The sequence below is a fragment of the Mixophyes fleayi genome, chromosome 8 (assembly GCF_038048845.1).
Source record: "Mixophyes fleayi isolate aMixFle1 chromosome 8, aMixFle1.hap1, whole genome shotgun sequence".
NCBI lineage: Eukaryota > Metazoa > Chordata > Amphibia > Anura > Limnodynastidae > Mixophyes > Mixophyes fleayi.
In genome coordinates, this window is record NC_134409.1 from 54,483,688 (window position 1) to 54,504,454 (window position 20,767).

A 20,767-nucleotide genomic window follows, 5' to 3' on the forward strand; every position below is an offset into this window, starting at 1 on the left:
TCCTCATTTTCACCAAACCTTAGCAACAGCCCTTGATCAAGTGGCTCCAGCGACACTACATATTACATGTCAACCGTACCACACTACAGCAACGCAAAATCTTCAAAAACGTTCCCATAAAGCTGAACGTCACTGGCGTAAACCTCGCACCTCTAATGACCTCTTCACATATACTTCTATCTACCGCTCATATCGAAAGGTTCTGGACAATGCAAAAAAAAACAAACCATACTTCCAATCTCTTATCTATGCTCAGGCTTCTAACCCCAAACGCCTTTTTAAACACATTTAAATCTCTTCTCAATCCTCCCACCCCGAACCCTCCGTCTACTATCAGTGCCCAGGATCTTGCTTCCTCCTACTTCAAGGACAAGATTAATAAGATCAGACTAGAAATGGTATCCTCTTCCTTAACAAGCAATCAGCTCAATTCTTTCACACTACCCTCTGACACCCTCTCTTCATTTGACCCCACAAATGAAGAGGACATTTCTGCTCATCTTCCTACTCTACCTCCTGTCCTCTTGATCCTACACTCGCCTCACACGCTTCCTTTCCGCTAACAACCTGTTGGATCCTCTTCAGTCTGGCTTTCGTTCTCAACACTCCACAGAGACTGCGTTGACCAAGGTTGTCAATGATCTGATCACTGCTAAAACTAAATGCCATTACTCTCTCCTAATTCTCCTGGATCTCTCGGCTGCATTGGACACCGTTGACCACTCTCTTCTCATACAAACGCTGCAATCCCTAGGTCTTCAAGACACTGTTCTATCCTGGTTCTCATCCTACCTTTCTAATCGCTCTTTCACTGTTAATATCTCTGGGGCCACCTCTGCTCCGCTTCCGTTATCAGTTGGAGTACCGCAAGGATCAGTGCTAGGTCCTCTGCTGTTCTCTATCTATACTGCTTCTCTTGGAAAACTAATAAGTTCCTTTGGATTTCAGTATCATCTCTATGCGGATGATACCCAAATTTATCTATCCTCTCCTGATCTCTCGACATCTGTGTTGTCCCGTGTAACTAACTGTCTTTCTGCCATTTCATCTTGGATGTCCACTCGCCAACTCAAACTTAATCTTTCTAAAACGGAGTTAATAATATTTCCACCCACCAACAAGAGCATTTCTGACATTTCTATCTCTGTTGATAACATGACCATAAATCCCACCCCACAAGCTCACTGCCTAGGTGTAATACTCGACTCACACCTATCCTTTGTTCCCCACATTGACTCTATATCTAAATCATGTTATATACATCTAAAAACCATTTCCAGAATTCGCACATATCTCACACAAGACACTGCAACAACCTTAATTCATGCACTTATCTCCCGCATTGACTATTGCAATTCCCTCCTTACTGGTCTTCCCCAAAATAGACTCATACCCCTACAATCTATTTTACATGCAGCGGCAAAATTGATTTTCCTTGCAAGTCGTTATTCCTCTGCTGAATCACTCTGTATGTCTCTACACTGGTTGCCTGTTTTCTACAGAATCCAATATAAAATACTTTTACTAACCTACAAGGCCACCAACAAAGCTGCACCAACATACATCTCCTCTCATATCTGAAAATATCTCCCAACTCGGCAAATCTGTTCTGCACAAGATCTGTGTCTCTCATCCACCCTCATTACATCCTCCCATTCCCGGTTACAGGACTGTTTTCGGGCTGCACCCACTCTATGGAATTCTCTCCCTCGCACAATAAGACTCTCCTCTGGTCTATAAACTTTCAAGCATTCTCTGAAAACCCACCTCTTCAGACAAGCTTATAATATTCCTCAACCACCCTCTTAACCTCACTACATTACCCTATTACCATCCGTTACACAATTTCACATTAGACAACTACCCCATGACCAACATTGTTGTGTGACAGGATCATTTCGCTTATGAGTCACTTTTACCTTTGCAGTCTGGCTGGCCGAAATGCAAAATGTAGACTTAACCTCATGTATCAAACTCTTATTGTCTCATAGATTGTAAGCTTGTGAGCAAGGCCTTCTCATCGCTTTGTCTGTTTTGTTTTACCCAGTTTGTTTATTAGTTTACTGTGATTGTCCCCAATTGTAAAGCGCTACAGAATATGTTGGCGCTATATAAATAAATGATGATGATGTGACTGTGGTTGCCATGGTAGTAACATGGCACATAGCAATCTGTAAATCAAGAGCAGCTTGAAAAACTAAGGGAAAAAGACCACTACTATGTGTCTTCTAAGTTTCAACCACAGTGATTTAACAAATGAAAAACACATATATAAACGGACACACTCTGCAGCTAATTGAAATTCCCCCATATAGCAATATACATTATAAAACCGAAGAAAAGTGTGTCTCTGTTTTCTTTTTTGTACATACATAATTTTTAACAAAATTGAAACTTTAAATGTATGTTTTAGAACTATTTTAAATGGGTGCTTCTTCATGCATATGTGATCCGATGCCTTACTTTCTGCCACACCGTGATTTGGATGCACCTAAAAACAAGGATAATTAATCCCTATGAGGACCAAATTGTGTATCTATGCAGGAGAAGCACCCATAAGTATGTAGAATTAAACTTGGGTCTGGATTATTTAATATATCCAACACCAGTGGTGGAAGTGGGCTGGTATTGGATGGTATGCCATACCACCAGTTCTCTCACTGCTTTGATTGTAAAAACTATAAAATTCCATTCATTTACATTCCCCATACCACAACTTCTAAATTTCCACTTTGGCCACAGTCCAACACTGTATTGTATTACTGATTAATAGCACACAAAATGTTGTTTTTGTGCTGCTCTGCAAAACTAACCGCACGTGTGTATCTACTATCTACTTTGCAGGAACTTCGTCAGTCTGCTTGTCTGCAAACGTCCGAAGTCAGAGAAAGTTTACATTAATTAAGATCCAATCAGTCCCAGAGTCTAAAGACTTTAAACAAATACCTGCATCATCAGTTTTCTTATATTATAGCCTTTTAGCTTCTTTGGAGCCAAATATATTACACAGCGAGGTCCAGGCTGATATTACTCTGCTCTGTCTGAGCTCCTTAGAAGCCCGTATAGCATAGTACCTTTTCTGTGCTCCTTGCTTTTTAGTTAGGAACCAATCTTGATTCCAATGCATCAATATGGATGCACACGTCTCACTGAAGTGCCGGAGAGCATGTCAGTCGGAATCACTGCCTGTCAGTCTGCAGTGCCATCGGACATCTGCCTCTTCATCTTCATCTTTCAGATAAGTCTGCTTTTATTTACATCGTTTTTTTTTTGTAGGTATGACACTTGTCGGAATGGTTGCAATCGGTAATACAATTACCACTGTTCAATTTATGCACCTCTAGTGAAAACAGCCCAACTATAGTAAGTACATCTCTTGGCAGGGAATAAAGTTATATTAAGATTCCTCCATCTTGGCTTGTACATAAAAGGAAAGTAACAGATAATTTAGCTCTTTAATGGTTTTCTCCACTGTACCTAAGAATTTCTTCAGAAGTATATTGAGTCTCTGCAGCACATTCATTATTTAAGCTACAGTATGTACAGCCAATCAGTAACCTCCATTCAATTACATGAGTTTATCCACAAATAATCTTTTCAAACACATTCAAAATGGAATGGATTTTAATTTTCTGTTCACATATACCACAAAAAAAAAAACACAAAAAAACAAAACACATACACCTTCATTAAATGCAGCATGAACCTTAATTAACACTGAATCAGTAATAATATCCATAGTATCAAAATATAGCAATAGTTTGTTTATATTTGTTACTTGCTATAAATATTATTGCAACACTTCTACTCCCTTACATATCCATTTAAGGACTTGTAAAACACTGATGTAGCCATTCCAAAGCCGTTTCTACATTACACAATATAGTCATATACTCATGGTTTCTTACTGACCTTGTAGTCAGAAATCACCTCTTTATCTTTTACATGTAAATATACTACAACTAATCATTTTAATAATTTATTGTGTTGTAATTCCGAAAAATATTTCTATATAAAATATCCCTGATTCACCATATTTGTTTTCTCAGACCGACTACATAAATTTAAATCTATTAATTTATAAATGACCCCCATATCATTTGACACCTAAACAATGTATATCACTATATTGTTTCTTATGTATGTTTATTACTATTTAGCCCTAATCAAAACATATCTTATTGTACCCACTTGTATTCCCTGCTCATACCAATGCCTATGGTGACTATATCACTATATATAAGTATTACAAGAAAAGCACATTTTGCACTCTGCATTGGACGATTTGTACTATAATTAACTCCATTGTTTGCAGTCTATGAAACAAGCCAATGTAAAGGCATATTCAGTAGCTCCAAAATTGATTTATCAAAATGTTATTGTAGGAACCCACATAAAGCAGCCACCGTGAAGTGGTATATGGGCTTAAATACTTCAAAATCACATTGTTAACCAATAACCCCATTTTAGTATGTTAGGCAGAACTAGGTTGTATCACCTAATAGGCCCCCCATTATAACATCACACTAGTCCCTATTTAATGTTTCTGCTTTGTAAATAACCCCCCCCCCAAGCTTTCTCCGTTACTTACCCTTTTCTTAAGCATTGTGCATGGGTAGTCTCGTAAAAAAACCCAAGCACAGAACTACAGAATTTGATGACAAATAACATAACCTAGTCTTCTAGTCTGCCCTTGTTGGTCACACCTGCTGGATCTATCACCCTTTCTGTAAAATAATTTTGGTTATGTTATCTTTCAGTCTTCATTCTGGAGATGCTCACTGACCGGTGGTCAGTTTTGTTTTTGGTGTTGGATCTGGATTAACTTTGTTTTTTGGCAAAACCGCCTTCGTGGGTTTTGGATCTGTATTTTTTTTGAAAAATTGCTAAAATCACATTATTTTGCTCTTTCTTTTGTTCTTACATTATTATTAACCTCAATAACACGAATTTCCAGTCATTTGCAGTCAATTTTGACCACTGGTCGCAATATTATTTTCATAAACTTTCGGACAAAGACTGCAGTGAGCACAAACACATGGCAGTTCACAGGATATCTAGGAAACATTGCCACACAGCAGTGGCAGAAAAAAAAGAAAAAACTGGTACAAGAAGGAATTGTCCTTAGGCCCTTCCACCCACACTTATGTAAGATATTGAGAAGGACATGTACGGTTTAACAAACCAAGCACTCCAGCGACAAGGAGTACCACTTTTATGGCTGAAGTGGTCACAAAAGTGGCATGTCATTAAGGGATGTCATTGCAACATGGCTTATCCCACTTGGACTCTCCTGAGGATGTCATTTGTGATAACACCACCAATATATGATAGCATTACAGCAGGGAGAATTCCATCATATTCCCTGTTTTGCTCACACAATCAACTTGGTGGTACAGAGCTTTTTAAAAAATAACAGCTACATGCAGGACAATGCTGTCTGTGTCCAGAAATAATATGGGTCATTTTCAGTGTTCTGCAACAGCATGTAGGAGATTGCAGCTGCTGCATGAAGAATCGAATTTGAGGGGGAATGTACTTTAGTCCAGCGCAGTGAAGAATACCTTCCAAGTTGTGCAAGGTGCTGAAACCACTCTTAGGGGGGTATTCAATTGTCCGCGGGATCAATTACTGTATTAACGTTTTTTCCGTGCAGGATTACCGTAATAACGGTAATCCTGCGCGGACCGCGGGATTTTCGGCAATCCCGCCGACAATTGAAAACCCCCCTAAGTAGTCATCTGTGAAGTGAGTTCAGAGACACTGTTAGCTTGAGTCAAGCGATTCCCTTAATTAGAAAAGCAGCAAGAGAAATTGAAGGAGAAAATGAAACTAAGCAATTCCGCTAACTATGTAGGACTTGCAGATCAAGTACTTTATTCGCTTCGCCAGGATCAGAGAGTCAACAACATCTTGAAATCAGATCACTACATTTTTGGCAACTATGCATGATCCTAGGTTAAAAGCTATGTCTTCTCTCAAGAGATGCAATGAGCTCCTGACAGCTCAAGTGGTACATGACACGACAACAAATCCTCCCTCAATTTCTTTGGCAACTGCTGCTAGGAAAAAAACGTAGCTTTCCCAAGACACCCAGTGGTGATGCAGATGAGTCTGCACAACATTTTTACATTTGGTCTGGTGTTAAAGAATTGCCCAAAAATCGTGACAGCTCTGTCGTAAAATGAACTACAAATTACACGAGGAAGGCCATTACCGGCAATTACACCAAAGTACAGAGACTTCTGTAATGGTGGATTCCAGCGGTGATGAATTAGTATTGTGTGAGGATGATGTACACATTGATGAGGGTGAGGGTGATGACAGTGTAAATTGCAGGTGCTGGGATCTAGCTGAGAGAAGGGAGCTAGCCGACGCTGGTATGCTTGGTAATATTTTGGGTAGAATTGCATGTTGGCAATTTTATGTTTTTCAACAGTAAACTTTCACCTTTATTAGAGAGGCGTTTTTTTCTTTAAAAAAACGGTACAAGCTTTTTTCTATTTTTACATTTTTGTTTCCCAGTCTTAAAACCACTGTATACTTGAACATCGGCTTTAGCACATGACGTAGAGGGATTAGTATCATCATGACTGAAGACTGGAGAGTGACAAGGATGCTGCCACCCATTCTGTTTCTGTATGAGCTATGGCACAGTAGAATGTCACTGGAGACTTACCCACACTGCTAGCCCTATTATTACAATTTTGGTTTCAGCAGTGAAAACTGCCACCTCTTCTGTTTCTGGGAGAGCTATGGCACAGTACAATGTCACTGGAGACTGCAAAGAGCACTGCCACCCCTCCTCTCTTTCATTAACAACGCTGCCCAACTGCACTGGAGACTGCCAACAATCCTACTAGCCCTTCTGTGTCTCTCTGTGAAATGGCGCTGGATCTCCGTGGAGGGTGGTACTTATAAAATCCAAAACTCACAAGATCCGACGACGCAATGATGACGTTTTGCCTTATTTTCACCACCGAGGACACGCGAAAGTACGGAGCCGGCTCGACTTGGTACTCGGATCCGTGAAATTCGGGTGGGCTCGGTATTTTGAATGTTTCTACCACCTCTGTACATTCTCTTCTTTATGCTGTGGATGTTCAGCTCTTGAAGTATTTCCTTAAAAGTTTTGTTAAGCAGCCCATGCACCATTGTAGTAGCCCTATTTTAGTAATGTCTTTTTGTATAACTGTGCATAGTAATAAAGGTGAGGTCTAACCAGTGGCCTATAAAGTGGCAATATAACCTCCCTCTTAATATGGAGCACTATGCTCCTTGTCCCATCTTGGTAGTGGTGTTACCTGTGATCTAGTGAAGACAGGAATTGGTGCAGCCTCCAGCCATTCACATTGCTCTACTGAGCATGCACAGACAGGAAGTTCGGCTCTTAGTAGGTTCTTCCTGTGACAGTTGAACTGTAAAAGTGTCATAACTGGAGCTGCACATAGATACACACGCACAGATACACTCCCCCAACCCCCCACCACTGGCACCGATCACATATCACAGCATAAGAGGCCTGGTTATAGGTTTCTGCCAATACCCTTTTCCTGCTACCAAAACCTACCCCTACTCAATAAAGGGTCCTACTGGCTCTTCCCCCTGCTTAGTTACCTTCACATCATCTGAAACCAGAACTCCAAGGTACCACGGACATTACAACACCATTCATTTTATAGCCTGCTGTTGGATTTTTGTGTCCCACTTGCATCATTTTGCATGTTTATGTATTAAATTTAAGACTCCCCATCTTAGTTCATTCTTCTATTTTCTCTAAAACATCACGCTTACCTGTGCTGTTCCAGGAGAGCAATAAAATAGTATCATGAATGGACAGCCCACTAGCAATGCGTTTCTACCATGTAAACATCTGCCCCATCTGCTTCTACTGCCTCTCTCTTCCCCCTCCTTTTAGAATGTAAGCTCTCACAGGCAGGGTCCTATCCACCCTATGTCTCTTGGTTGTCTACCTTGTATGCCTCTGACATGTCCCTGTCATGTGTTACACTGCATAGTGGTGCTGTATCTTCTGCCTACACCACTTGTTGTTATTCTGTGCATTGTATCCTGTTTTTATTATGATAGCTCCTCACATTTGTGTACTTCGTTATTATGCTCAATTGTGCCATTGCAATATCTGGTGCTTATGTACTATTCTGTATGGATTTTACCCTTTCTTTAGTTCGATTTTATTTACTGTACTCTTGTAATTCTTGCTGTATGGCGCTGTGGAATCTGGGGCGCCACATAAATAAATCACGACGATAACGTACTTTATCATATGACGTACATTTTGCACTATATGCATTTAATTACCTGGTCATATGCCCAGAATTTCATGGCCGTCTCTGGGGCAATTTTGATGACATTCACTCCATTCCCTCTCCATAGAGATCGGATGCCTCCTTCCTTCACCATCTGCTTCAGACCAGTCAACATGTTTGCATTTCCTTTGGTCCCATGAACCTGGCAAAGTGAAGCGTTTAATCAGTCAGTGCACAACGAGAGTAAATATTACACTTTAAACTACACCTCGTGGATTTCTGCTGTAAAATACCTGTCAGGATGGAGGCCTGAAAGCTGATGTTGTAAAGCAAAACATTTACTAAACCAAGTGAAGCAAAACAATATTAAGAAAATAATGGTGGTGGTAAGTTGGTGGTGATGACTAGATTAATATTAATTATGGCCCTATATACAATAGATTGAACTCCTGCAATCTGTACCTGCATCATGACTTTTAAACGGTCAAGGGGAGCAGTTCCTGTACGGGATACGGCTCCAGCCATACCCCCAGCTATCAGCTGTTTCCACCACTGGCCAGTCTTCTTCTCCTCCTCTGTAAACTCATCAGGGATAGTGAGACTGTCACCAATATCCAGCACCTGAAGGTAAAAACCTGTGTTAGTGTGACATGAAATAAAAGATAATATTATATAATCCTGGATCATTCTATTGTTTGCTGACATGTGTTTACACACCCGCAGTAATTTATGTGTAAGAGAAATCAAATGTAGGGTTAGCAATTCATAGCAGAGAGAACATAATAAAAAATTTACAAGAGACCAACATTTACATGAATTTGCACAAATCTGATTCATGTTTTGTTTGTATCAGTTTAAGTCTTTGTTCTGCCAGCTCACCGTTGAATGTTTCCAGTAACGGATAATTTCCTCAATGTTAGCTGCTGGGTTAAAGAGAAAGTGGTCTCTCCACTCGTTCCAGTCTACAGTGAGGGTGCCATCTGCATCCATACTGCAGGTCAAGAAAATAAGAATCAGAACTACGTCAAACAGTACATGGATTTTTGTTTGTAATATAGGGAAAATTATGTTATTTCATAGAAACAATTTAACTAACAATGTTAAAGCTGTAGATACAGTTACCAAAGATGAACACTATGTCCAATTTGCCCAGTTTAGACCAAATTGTCCTGAAATCACCATGCATGTGGGCCTCTACTGACCACAATCAATAACCAAGGAATACTGTAATCAGTCCCTGATGGAGTAGTTATTGGCCAACCACATCGATGGGGCCCATGGCGCCCATACATTCGGACAATTTGGATATAGATCCAGATTGGAAGCCAACTTTAGAGGACTTGTTGTCAGGTAGTAAGGTATGCTAATTAGGTAATAGAACAAAGACTACCTATCCCTTTTGTTGGCTATAATTTGCCATTTTCATTCGTCACCTCTCATTCCTTTGTTAGCAGGCCCTGGTTAGACAATGTTTCCAATCTATCAAATGTTCTTTAAAAAAAAATACACCCCTCTTTCTGAGGAAACGACTTGTGTATTGATGTTTTAAAGTTTATTGTATTTGATATCTCCTGTTTCCTGTCAAACTAAAAAGAGTTTAAATTTTGTTTAAAATAACAAATACACCCTTCTTTTAGTACATGTTTAGTAAAGTCACTGAACTAGAATTCCCTTCATCTGAGCCAGACGGTCCCCTGAAAAATTGGTCTTCCACAACGGAGGACTTTGTGCAAACCTGAGCTCAGTGGAGCGTTCTGTAAGATCCATGAGCCATAGATCTAGCCAGTACTTCATCTCAGTGACGCAATAGCGATGGTGCTTTCAAATTCAAATACACTGGCAAACAGAACACTGGCATGACATAAGGACATCTTGTGTTGAGGCCCAATTTCTTTAGGGTTCAATCCAGTGCAGAAAATGGAGATGGATACCCACTATATGGGCACAGGGAGGAACAAATGCATTTTTAAAAAAAATTGTAAAAAACTGGAAATGTCCTTAAGGTATCTGGCAACCAGGCATTCTAACAGTGTAAAAAGATTACTAGTAAGTTGTATTTAGGAGATCATTCCAAATAGGGTGCATGGATGTTCGGACAAAATCCTTTGTTAACCAGGACAACGGAAAAAAAAGTTTTATTATCATATGGACGCTCTACTGGACTGGTGTATATAACTAGATGGGCACCTGTACTGGGCATCCCTTAGTCTTCCCTTAGCCATGCACATACACTAGTTTTATGCATCAGTGTAAGTGACCAGTGTCTGGGTAGGAATTTATTACTTCAGATATGGAAAGGTGCAAAAAGATGTGTACCAGAGTCTAAGGGCTTGATGCTGAATTGGATACATACATGTTGGGAGTAATTTATCCTCACAAAAAACCCGTGTATTTACGCCCCTTATACGGAATCAGAAGCATCTCAAGATATGTCCAGCTCTGCAGCTGTAGCATATATACGCCAGGTTTACATACACAAAACTAAAATGATCTTTAAATTACTCTACACAAAAGGGGCGTATGTCCAACTCAGGCCCTAATAATTTATGGATTAAGACTGCGGCGTCTACCTGCACTGGCCAATGCATGATTATTGCACTAAGCAAAAGGACTTGGGGCTAGATTTACTGAACTGCGGGTTTGAAAAAGTGGAGATGTTGCCTGTAGCAACCAATCAGATTCTAGTTATTTATTACATTCTACAAAATGACAACTAGAATCTGATTGGTTACTATAGGCAACATCTCCATTTTTTTCAAACCTGCAGTTTAGTAAATATACCCCTTAAACTTTGCAGCAGCTCTCAGGAGGTGGCTATAAGGTCTTGTCCTATACTTGGGATGAGATGCATTTGGAGCATACAATTGTACTTCGGCGGAGAAGCACTTTAGCCATTTAAAAAAAAACAAAAGCATTCCTGATGTCTACTCTCATTCTTATCATTATCTTTGAATGAAAAATGTAATAAACGGGATAGTGCTAAAGCATTAAGAAGTTGTATTTTTGAAGGGACATTAACAGTTTCACAAACAGTTCTGCTCCAGGTGCGACTTTAGTTTGCAGAGGCGTCTCCTAAAAGAGGAGAGTAGACACAAGAAGTACATTAAGATCTGGGAGCCACAAAAATTTTGTTTCTCAGAATTACATATTTAAATGAGGTGGTAAGGATGCAAATGACTCATATTTGATGGTGTGACTGGCTTTACAGGATGACACAAGGTTAACAGACCTGCCAGTCGGCCTATAACTCCACCAGAAGATCTTGTAAGACCAGAGTTGAGCATCAAAAAACACAATAAAAGGTCAAAAGGTGCATCAAGGTGTAAGTAAATTGAAGAGATGTACAAGCTGCGCGCTGGACGACCATCTAGGTGCACAGACACAAATACCAGACATTATGCACTGCACATCCATTTCTCTTTGTTAATGAGGTCCAGGACTATTACAGTGACACACAGCAACACTTGCATAACTTTAAACAAGAACAACTTATTTTGGTCACAAACTGACTGTTTAACCACCTAGTAACCCTAACTCCTTTATGCCTTAATTTTAGCCAACTCTGAAAGCTTTTGTAATCATTTAAATATACTCTAAGTCCTTAATAGGATTTGCTAAAACTTAAAAAGTGGATCTGGTACATTCCTAACACCATTGCAGTACATCTATGTGATTTATAGAATACCAAGAAGTCAGTGAAATCAGCAGTGTTTTAACAGTAAAATATAAAGAAATAAGGTGGGGGGGGGGTCTAATGTCACTGTGTGATGAGGATCTTACGCCACAAGTTTCTAAAGAATCCCCCAAAACTCATTACACTAACACGCGCAATTACATAAATAAATGACATTTACTGTCAAAAAATGTTTCAACATGCACTGGACTAATTACACAAGTTTTCCATTTAGATCAACATTTATTGTCAAACTATATTATATTATTGTATTGAAATTGAGCAAGATTTGAAGTTATTGGGAGGAATTCAATTAGCAGCGAAGTGGCTCGCGGACATTCCGGAGACACTCTGCAGCGGAGATTTTGACAGAAAGGAGGAAAAATGACTGGAGATTTCTACTGTAGTATCAGAAAAAGTGCAAATCTGCCCCATAAAGTGACTGCATTTAAGAAATAAGTATTAGTGTAAGTTTTAATTTGTATTGCTATCAATGTATAATAAACTAAAAATAGGAGATATCCACCACAACAGACATACTCAGATTATGGTCTATTGCATTATTGTATTTAGATAGGCAACCATTGGTAGTTTAGTATGAGAAATGAGTGATGATCAACAATGATCATATCCAGCGACAAAGGTATTTCGGTGGCAAGTATTCAGAAATTAACATTACAAATACAATTTTCTGACCTTTTCAGGATTGTTTTAGCGTGGTCTGGTGCAATGTTAATGCCCAAAGCCTTTAGAGAATTCACGATCTCTGATGCCTCAATCTTCCCTGAAATAAAAAATATGAAGGACAAAGACAGGAGAAAAAGATCAGAATAAAATTAGTGCTGACCATTTGTATGTTGGAAAGAAGACACATATTATTCTTTTTCAGGATAGAAAACATTGCAACAATTTTATAGTAGTTGGCATTCATTTATAATAGGTTCCTTTATAGATGATTTGACAAGCACTAAAAGCAGAGAAGGAGAATGAGCAACATTTTAGAAATAAAAGTGCTAGCCGATTTTAATTATTTTTTGGAGGAAGGGGGGGGTTACCAGGACTCTCACAAATAATTATGCTATAAATGTTGCCAATTTCTTCAACTAGACCTGTGATATCATTAGCAGATGATAAGAAGAAGATTTTTACTCACCATAAAATCAGTTTCTCTTACTCCATTGGGGGACACTGCGAGACATTAGGGGGGTATAGTAGGTGGGACTAGGAGTGTAGGCACTTATCTTGTTTGTTCCTCGCACTCCTCCCCTACTATGCCCCTCCTCTCCAGCTCAGACCTCAGTTTTGTATAACCAAGCCAGGAAGAAAGGAGACGCAACACAGAAAATAGCACTACTTTCAGAGCAAGGGAGGGTGCGCAGTGTCCCCCAATGGAGTAAGAGAAATCGATTTTATGGTGAGTAAAAATCTTCTTTTCTCTTTCTTACCATTGGGGGACACTGCGAGACACTGGGGACAAACCAAAGCTGCCTCTAAGTGAGGGATTGCTCTGGAAAGTCTGCGTGCAACACCCTGCGCTTAAAGCTCGCTCGGATGCAAAGCCATGCAACCAAGAATCCCTTCAGAAGATGTGGACGTAGCTACTGTGAACAACTACTCCTGTGAAGCACCCTGACGTGCGGTCTAAGAAACGCCAATCCCCCTGGAGAGTGAGCTTTACAAGTCACTTGAACAGGATGAGGATCACAAACAGAATCTAACAGAATGGTGGAAGAGATGTAGCGGGCAAGAGACTATTTGAAAACTGGCCAACCCCGCTACTGAGCGTCTGAAAGGACGAAGAGGGAATTAGTCTCACAGACAGAGGCGATGCGGTCAAGAGCACGAACCACATCCAGCCAACGAGGACTGTCACACGAAAAGGGGAAAGAATAAGAGAGTGCTTGAGAACAAACCCCTGCATCACGTGGGATGCAGGCACTATCCTCTGAACCAATAATGGCCAGTGTGACGCACCGCTCTATCCTCCTGGAAAAGTAAAATGCGGGAGTGCAATCCACACTCCAGACACTGAACCCCTGCGAACAAAGGCGATATGCAAGGGAACACCCTTACCTTGGGATAACAATTTACCAGAATCAGAGGGTCAAAAGGTGGCCAAAGCAAGCGCTCTGATGACGAGATTTAGATTCCATGGCTTCACCTGACTAACCAAAGGGGGGATGAACCTGAAGAAAAAACAACTTCCCATGGTCCTGTAAATCAGTGGTAGATTGAGAGCGCTGGAGGCTGCACTTTGAGAGAACCAAAGCGGAGTCTCCTATTGGAGCCAGCTCACAAAGGAAACAACCTAGAGAGCCAGCACAGGGACGTGGGAAAGCATTGTGATTCACACCAAACACTGTACCATTTCCAGACCAATGAGAACGGCTGAGGAAGATGCTCCATGGGCTGTATACAAAGTACCAACCAGCCCCCTGAGAAGAACCTCTGGCCCTAAGACCCTGGTGTCCAACACCTAGGAGCCAAGGTAGACGAGATCTAAAGAGTGACAAGAGAGGCCCCTGAACTATAAGCTCTGGCTGCAGTGGAAGGCGGAAGAGAGGTGTCGGCACCAGCTGCCGAACGTATGAGAACCATGCTCTGCGAGGCAAATGAGGGTCCACCAGATTAGCTGGAAGCCACCCCTTTTAAAAACTCTTTAGCGTCCACAAGAACATGGAACATGGAAATAACAGGTACACCAGTCTGAAGATCTAGGGAAAAATCCTGGCACTGGAAAAATTTCACCTGAGGGTCTCTCATCCTGAGCAGTAAAGGGTGACCTGAGAATTGAGTATGAACGACTGACCTCACTCCTGACTGATTCTGGCTAACCACCACGAGAAAGATATATGAGTGGGTTAGAACAGAGTGAAGATCTGTGTGTCCAATAACATGGGATCGAGACCTTTTGTGGAGAATTTCCATCTGGAGATGTCGGGAGTGAAGCGTGCAAACATTACTGCCTAGAACATTGGTACCCTGGTTTCCAGAAGCTTCATGCAACTGAGAAGAGAAACTTTTGTGTGCACTAGGGACATCGTAGCCCTGCGCTGAAGTGAGAGGGCCCTGTCCTCTGGTAGGAAGACCTTGTGGGTCACAGCATAAAAGATGAAGCATTAGAAAAATATCTGCTGTGGTAGAATGAGTGAGGGCATGGGTAGTTTCTGAACAAAGTTGTGCACTTCCAGGAACTGGATGGAGATCTGGATCTGAGAGAGAGAGATGATGGAGCCTTCGGAAAGACAGGGTATTATCATGCCTTGCCGGACGTGCATTAACCCTGCCCTGACTGCCATTTTTCCGGAAACCCTCGAGCCACAGTGTCCAGAACGAAGGGCAGGGCCCTCAGCCGAAACTGAAGCTTTTGTACAGCCAAAGCAGAAGAGACACTGCTGCCCCCTCTAGAATGGAACCTGTAAGACCTGCTTGATGTCTATTGAGGCCAGGAAGTCTCTTTGCTCACTGCTTGCAATGACTGAGCGTAGTGACCACAACCAAAACAAGAGAATGCAGGTCTGCCTGTTGAGGGACTGCAAGATTAAAGGGACGGAAGAACCTGTGTAATTGTGGGCCAGGGGAAGCTTGTAATAAATTACCCCAACCTCCGGGAATGTTACCAAGCCTATAGGTTCCTCACATAACTGCAACTGTGCCTGTATTCCATGCTTCTTTGGGAGGCGAGGAGTGACCACGCAATGTGGCACCCCAACCCCAGAAAAAGGAACAAAAGGATTGAAAGCGTCCTTGTCATGGCGGAACTGACAGGAAGAGAGGTACTCTTACCTCTGGTGGCCCCTGAATACTACTGTGTAATTCTGCAGAAGTGAGAGATTCCGTTTTTGGAATGTCATCCTGGATGTCTCTGGCTAACTGCTCTGACCATAGTTGGATGGCCTTGTGAATGAAACTATGACCCTGTTAGGTGTAAACAAACATTCTGCCATCACCTAAGCCAAGTGAAGGCCAGGTTACACTTCTTGTCAGAGAGAGACCCCTAGAGAAAAACAATTGTATGGGCGTATGCCCTGCGTAGGGATAACAGAACAAGTGAACAGGCAAGCAACAGGTCTGTCAACCCCTGGGGTCCTTCCCATCTATTTTCTCTGCCGGGAGAGGAAAAAGTGCACAGCCTATTAATTGTCTATTTGGCGTTTGCCAAAGGTCAGATACCATGCCCTCCTATGAGGAGATGGTTTCCTAAATAGGGCGTATGCGCATGGAACCACAGACTCACGTTACGCAAAGGTTAAAATGTGTTTAATGCACTAGCAGAGATTACCAACCCTGTGAGTGGATGTGGAATTCTTCGAGATAATAATGTCTTTGTATGTAAATCCAGACCCAACTAGCCACCCTCTGTCGAGGAATGAAACATATTCTGATCCTCACTGTGAGCAACTCTGAAAAACAAAATTATGCTCATGCCCATCCATTGAGGAAAGGGTGTTTTAAACAGGACAAGTGCGGATGGAGCCACCGGCCCAAGTTCCGCAGAACCTAAAGTGTGTTTGATGCTTAGGATGAAATTATCCACCCTGTGAGTGGATGTGGAATCCTCTGTAAATCAAGATCCAACTAGCAATCCTCCATGCTTATCCCTGTGAGATGGTTAGCAACCGTGTCTCTGTCCCGTGTGTGGACTCAGACTGGGATCATGGCATAGTGGCTACTGTCTGGGCAGATGTGCCAGGCGCAGGTATGAACTGTGAGTGTGTGTAGAGGTGTTAGAAAACAGATGTTCACGTACCTTTGCGGACCCTAACATCACCTTAATGAGTTACGGCCAGTGATGCTGCCAGTGATCTAGGCCAGACCGGCTTATCCAGCTGCTGAAACCTGAGTGGGAGCACATCGTTTGCAGACCTTAGCATCATAAACTTCACAGAGAGCATCCGGGTTAGGCTGTCCAAAACCTCAAACAATAAATGTCTTTAACCTGTGAGGCAGGATAAATACACAGGCTATATGCTGGTATTCCTGAACCTGTACACCAGAGTCTCAGACTCTGCAATAAGTTCTGCCTGTTATAAAATTATATAATTAAATTAGAGTAAAAAAGCAGAATTAAACCTTAACAATGCAGATATGGGTACAGAGGCACAAACTAGTGGAAGACAGCGTTAGAAGAGAGTATACTGCACCAGTATGCTGTGGAAATGACTGCCGTTCGAGAGCCCATGCTGTTGGTGGAGGGGAAATCCCGCCTCCCTGCTTCCGCTGTCCAGTCTGCCTATCTGCATTGCCGAACAGCCCTATAACCTGGCTGTCGGCTGTTAGCACCAACAGCTTGGCAGAGTTAATGTGCCCAGGCTGCTGCGCTGTTTTTTCAGCGTTTCACCTCCTATGGAGTGCGATCGCTGATTGTCTCCCATAGATGAAGTGATGACTTCTGTTCAAAGCTCGTTGCCTAGGGGGACAATGCCGGCAAATATGTCGGGACAAAAGGAGAGACTGTAATAGCTTCACTCCCGCCCGGCCTACAAACAGCTGCTCTACCTGTCGTTCTGAAAGGCTTTATGTGTCCTGCAACTGCTCGTTCTAACTAGGGGAGAAGCTGCCAGCAAGCTGTGCGAGGGGCGAGTCAGCTCAGCAGCTGCTGCCTCCTCCGCAGGGATCAGAGTGAAGGGAGCCTCAGGCTTTACACTCCTCTGAGTCTTGGTTCGATCCCTGCGCCGCACCTAAAGAGGGAATAAAAATAAAAAAGGTGAAAAACCTATAACTAATAACAGTATAGGCAGGAGCCTATAGTGAAGTGACCTATCTCTGAGGCACTTAGAAAAAACTGGAGAGGAGGGGCATACTAGGGGAGGAGTGTGAGGAACAAACAAGTTGATAAGTGCCTAAACTCCTAGTGCCACCTACTATACCCCCAAATGTCTCGCAGTGTCCCCAATGGTAGGAAAGAGAAAGTGGCATAACTTCTTATGAATATTGTACTTCCCATGCTAAGAATACTTTCATGATCAAAATAGCCAGGAACAGGTTTTAAGAGTGTGTCCAACTGTGCGCACTGAGAGAAGAGGTGAAAAATAAGCGGTCCTTGTGAGCACGCCCATTCTCCCAGTCCCAAGGCTTCTTTGAAGTGTGCTTTTATACAACTGTGCAGCAAAGATAACCATGATTATATGAAGTTATCTTTGTATGGTACAGTCAGAATCGGTCACAGCTTTTCACAACATCTCCATCATGCAATGTAGGCCAGCAAATGACGACTCTGAAAATATCACATAACCATATCTGTTTAAGGGATCGATGACCAGGGCAGAATACCAGCACCACCAATGCAACACCAGTATTCCATGCGTGAAATAAACCCTTTAAATATAATAAGGTAGTGCGTACATGCAGAGTTTCAGGGGCTATTTCACATACACATGCTGTTTGGATAAAAGGATCCATAAATGGACAGATAAGGATGCTCAACCGGATCCCATGGGTTACAACAAGTGTAGTCCCGGGGTATGCAGCTAATCAGGTCTAAACCAGCTAACTGGGTGTCTAAGGTGCCCACAAAGATTGCAATTATGACACTAGAATAGAAACATTTTCCTTTAGATTACCATACTTATTTATCCAAGTGGAAACTCCAGCCAAATATCATTCTCCAAGTCCTATGCAAGGACGAAAGGCGTCAAGTTTTGTACATGAGAACTCTCCTAAATTGATTTGCTCTGTCTGTATGACACTGTACGATTGGAAGGAACATATAACTTGCAGACTTGCCAAAATGGAAATTGCAAGCGTAAGCTTGCTACTTAGTGCAGAGATATCACATTTTCACATGTATACCATCAATACCATTATACATACAATTTGGATTTTAAAAATAAGCCACGAAATATATATTTGCAGGTGACTGCTAATGTGGACTCTGTATTCTAAAAATCCAATGTTTGTTATACGCCAAGCCTATTGGATATGTGGGACTTGTAGTTCCTAAATAGGAGTCTGATCTGCTTGGCCGTAGGTTTTTCCTAGCAGTGATACTGTGAACTTACACACATGTTTTATGTAGGGATCAATGACCCTTAAACTTTGGTGCATTCAAATTATGCTTAATATGGGTATGTATTAACCCGAATACAGAGAATTACCATCGAATGAAAAGCATCTGTATGTTTGAGCCTTTATAGGTGCACCAAGAAAGAGCATGATGTTAAACCCCAATAAAATATCCAGCAGATAATATTCATGAATTCAGAATATTACATCTAAAAATGATGTCTGATTAATTTAACCAATAAAAACAGACAGAATTCTGCAGAAAAGGCCATTGGGAAGGAAACTTGTCAGTGTCTCACCATCTTTATTTTTGTCCAGGCTGGTAAAGGCAATTTTCATTTTTTTCTCATGTTCCTCTAGATACTTCATAAACTCCCCAAAATCCAGTTGTCCATCCTTATTTGTGTCACCAGCTGCCACAATTTTCTGAAGGTAAATGAGAGCAAGAAGTACAAAGTTATCATATATAAAGTACTGCATTCCTACTGTACATTTCTAAAAGAAATCACAAGTTACCTTGCAGTAGTCAAATAGGAGCACAGAAAATACTGAATAAAGCTGAATTAAAGTGGCTTCAAAACAATAGTCAAAAAATATTTATTCATACAAATTAATCATAAAAAATCATTAATAAATTATACCAAATGAATACAAGCAGTGATATACCAATTTAATTGAATCACATAATATGAAAAAAGATTGATCTTTACAATTATTAACCAAAAGTAAAATCAAAGATTTTAATAAGCCCAAAAGGTCCTTCCCGTCTCTCATTCTCCCTTCTGGGTCTTACAAGCTAAGCATTCACTATCATAACTTAAATGCAGAGATTATATACATTGTAGTGTTATACTTAATAAGTGGACTACAATGCTGTACAGGTTGTGGAATATTAGAATGCAGGCAATTGGTTTTGGAAAGTTGATGGAGACCTTCGATAGCCGCTGGAGATCACTCACCAAGACAGCCTATTCATACTGCAGAGTTTGCTGCCAAGCCATCTGCGGTGATATATTCAAATAGTACATGGTGCTATTGAGTGAGATACTGTGCATTATATTAATCTATTTCTTGAATTAAGCCCAGGAAGAGTAATTACTAATAAGAAGATGAAAGACTGTATTTATACATCCTAACAGGCAACACACACTCTCCTCAAACAGGGATTAAATCATGGTTGTCCAACCCGCGGGCCGCATGCGGCCCAGCATGCCTGTAAATGTGGCCCAGCAGGAGTTTTGGTTGTGGCAAGGGGGCAGCGCTGAAAAAAAAAATCCTGCAAAAAAAATAAAAATACTTACCTTGCGGTCACATCAGCTGGCGCTCCGGCTCCCTCCCTGGTCTCCTCCTCCGTGTGGCGCTCGCAGTGAATGTCGGGGGTGACGTCATCACACCCGACATCTATTGCGTAGCGCAGCACAGAGGAGTCACCCACGCGAACTATCAGCAGCAGTGAAAGATTATCCAGTATCTGTCACAAAGGTATTTTTGTTTTACCTTGCAGAAGTGTCAGGCTGCAGTCCTAGTGCAGTTACTGAAAGCAAGGGACTAGTTTGTGACGTCTACCATCCTCGATGAACACCCTATAAACAGGCTCACACACGAGTGCTCAGCTCCTCATGATCACTCTGTGTAACGATGCTACAGCTAATAACGCCACCGCTACGTTATAATTAGAACATTTACATAATTTGTGTGTAAATTAGGAGTCAGTTGTAGATTTTAATAAAGAAAGAAAAATACAATATCTCCCGCCAGGTGTTAATAACCTCCATATAAAGGGACTTCTCATATGTACAATGCTTTTCTCACTGGTAGAGAA

General features: G+C 41.4%; 1 protein-coding gene across 1 annotated transcript in view; it reads right to left on the reverse strand.

Annotated features, from left to right (window-relative positions):
* The window catches only part of SLC25A24 (solute carrier family 25 member 24), a 32,878-nt gene that overhangs the window by 5,237 nt on the left and 6,874 nt on the right, over positions 1-20,767 (reverse strand). The window contains exons 2-6 of the mRNA XM_075182577.1: positions 19,245-19,371; positions 12,637-12,724; positions 9,147-9,258; positions 8,730-8,888; positions 8,320-8,469 (exon numbers count right to left, since the gene is read on the reverse strand). Coding sequence (XP_075038678.1) covers positions 8,320-8,469; positions 8,730-8,888; positions 9,147-9,258; positions 12,637-12,724; positions 19,245-19,371 — 636 coding nt within the window. The remainder of the gene's footprint in view (positions 1-8,319; positions 8,470-8,729; positions 8,889-9,146; positions 9,259-12,636; positions 12,725-19,244; positions 19,372-20,767) is intronic.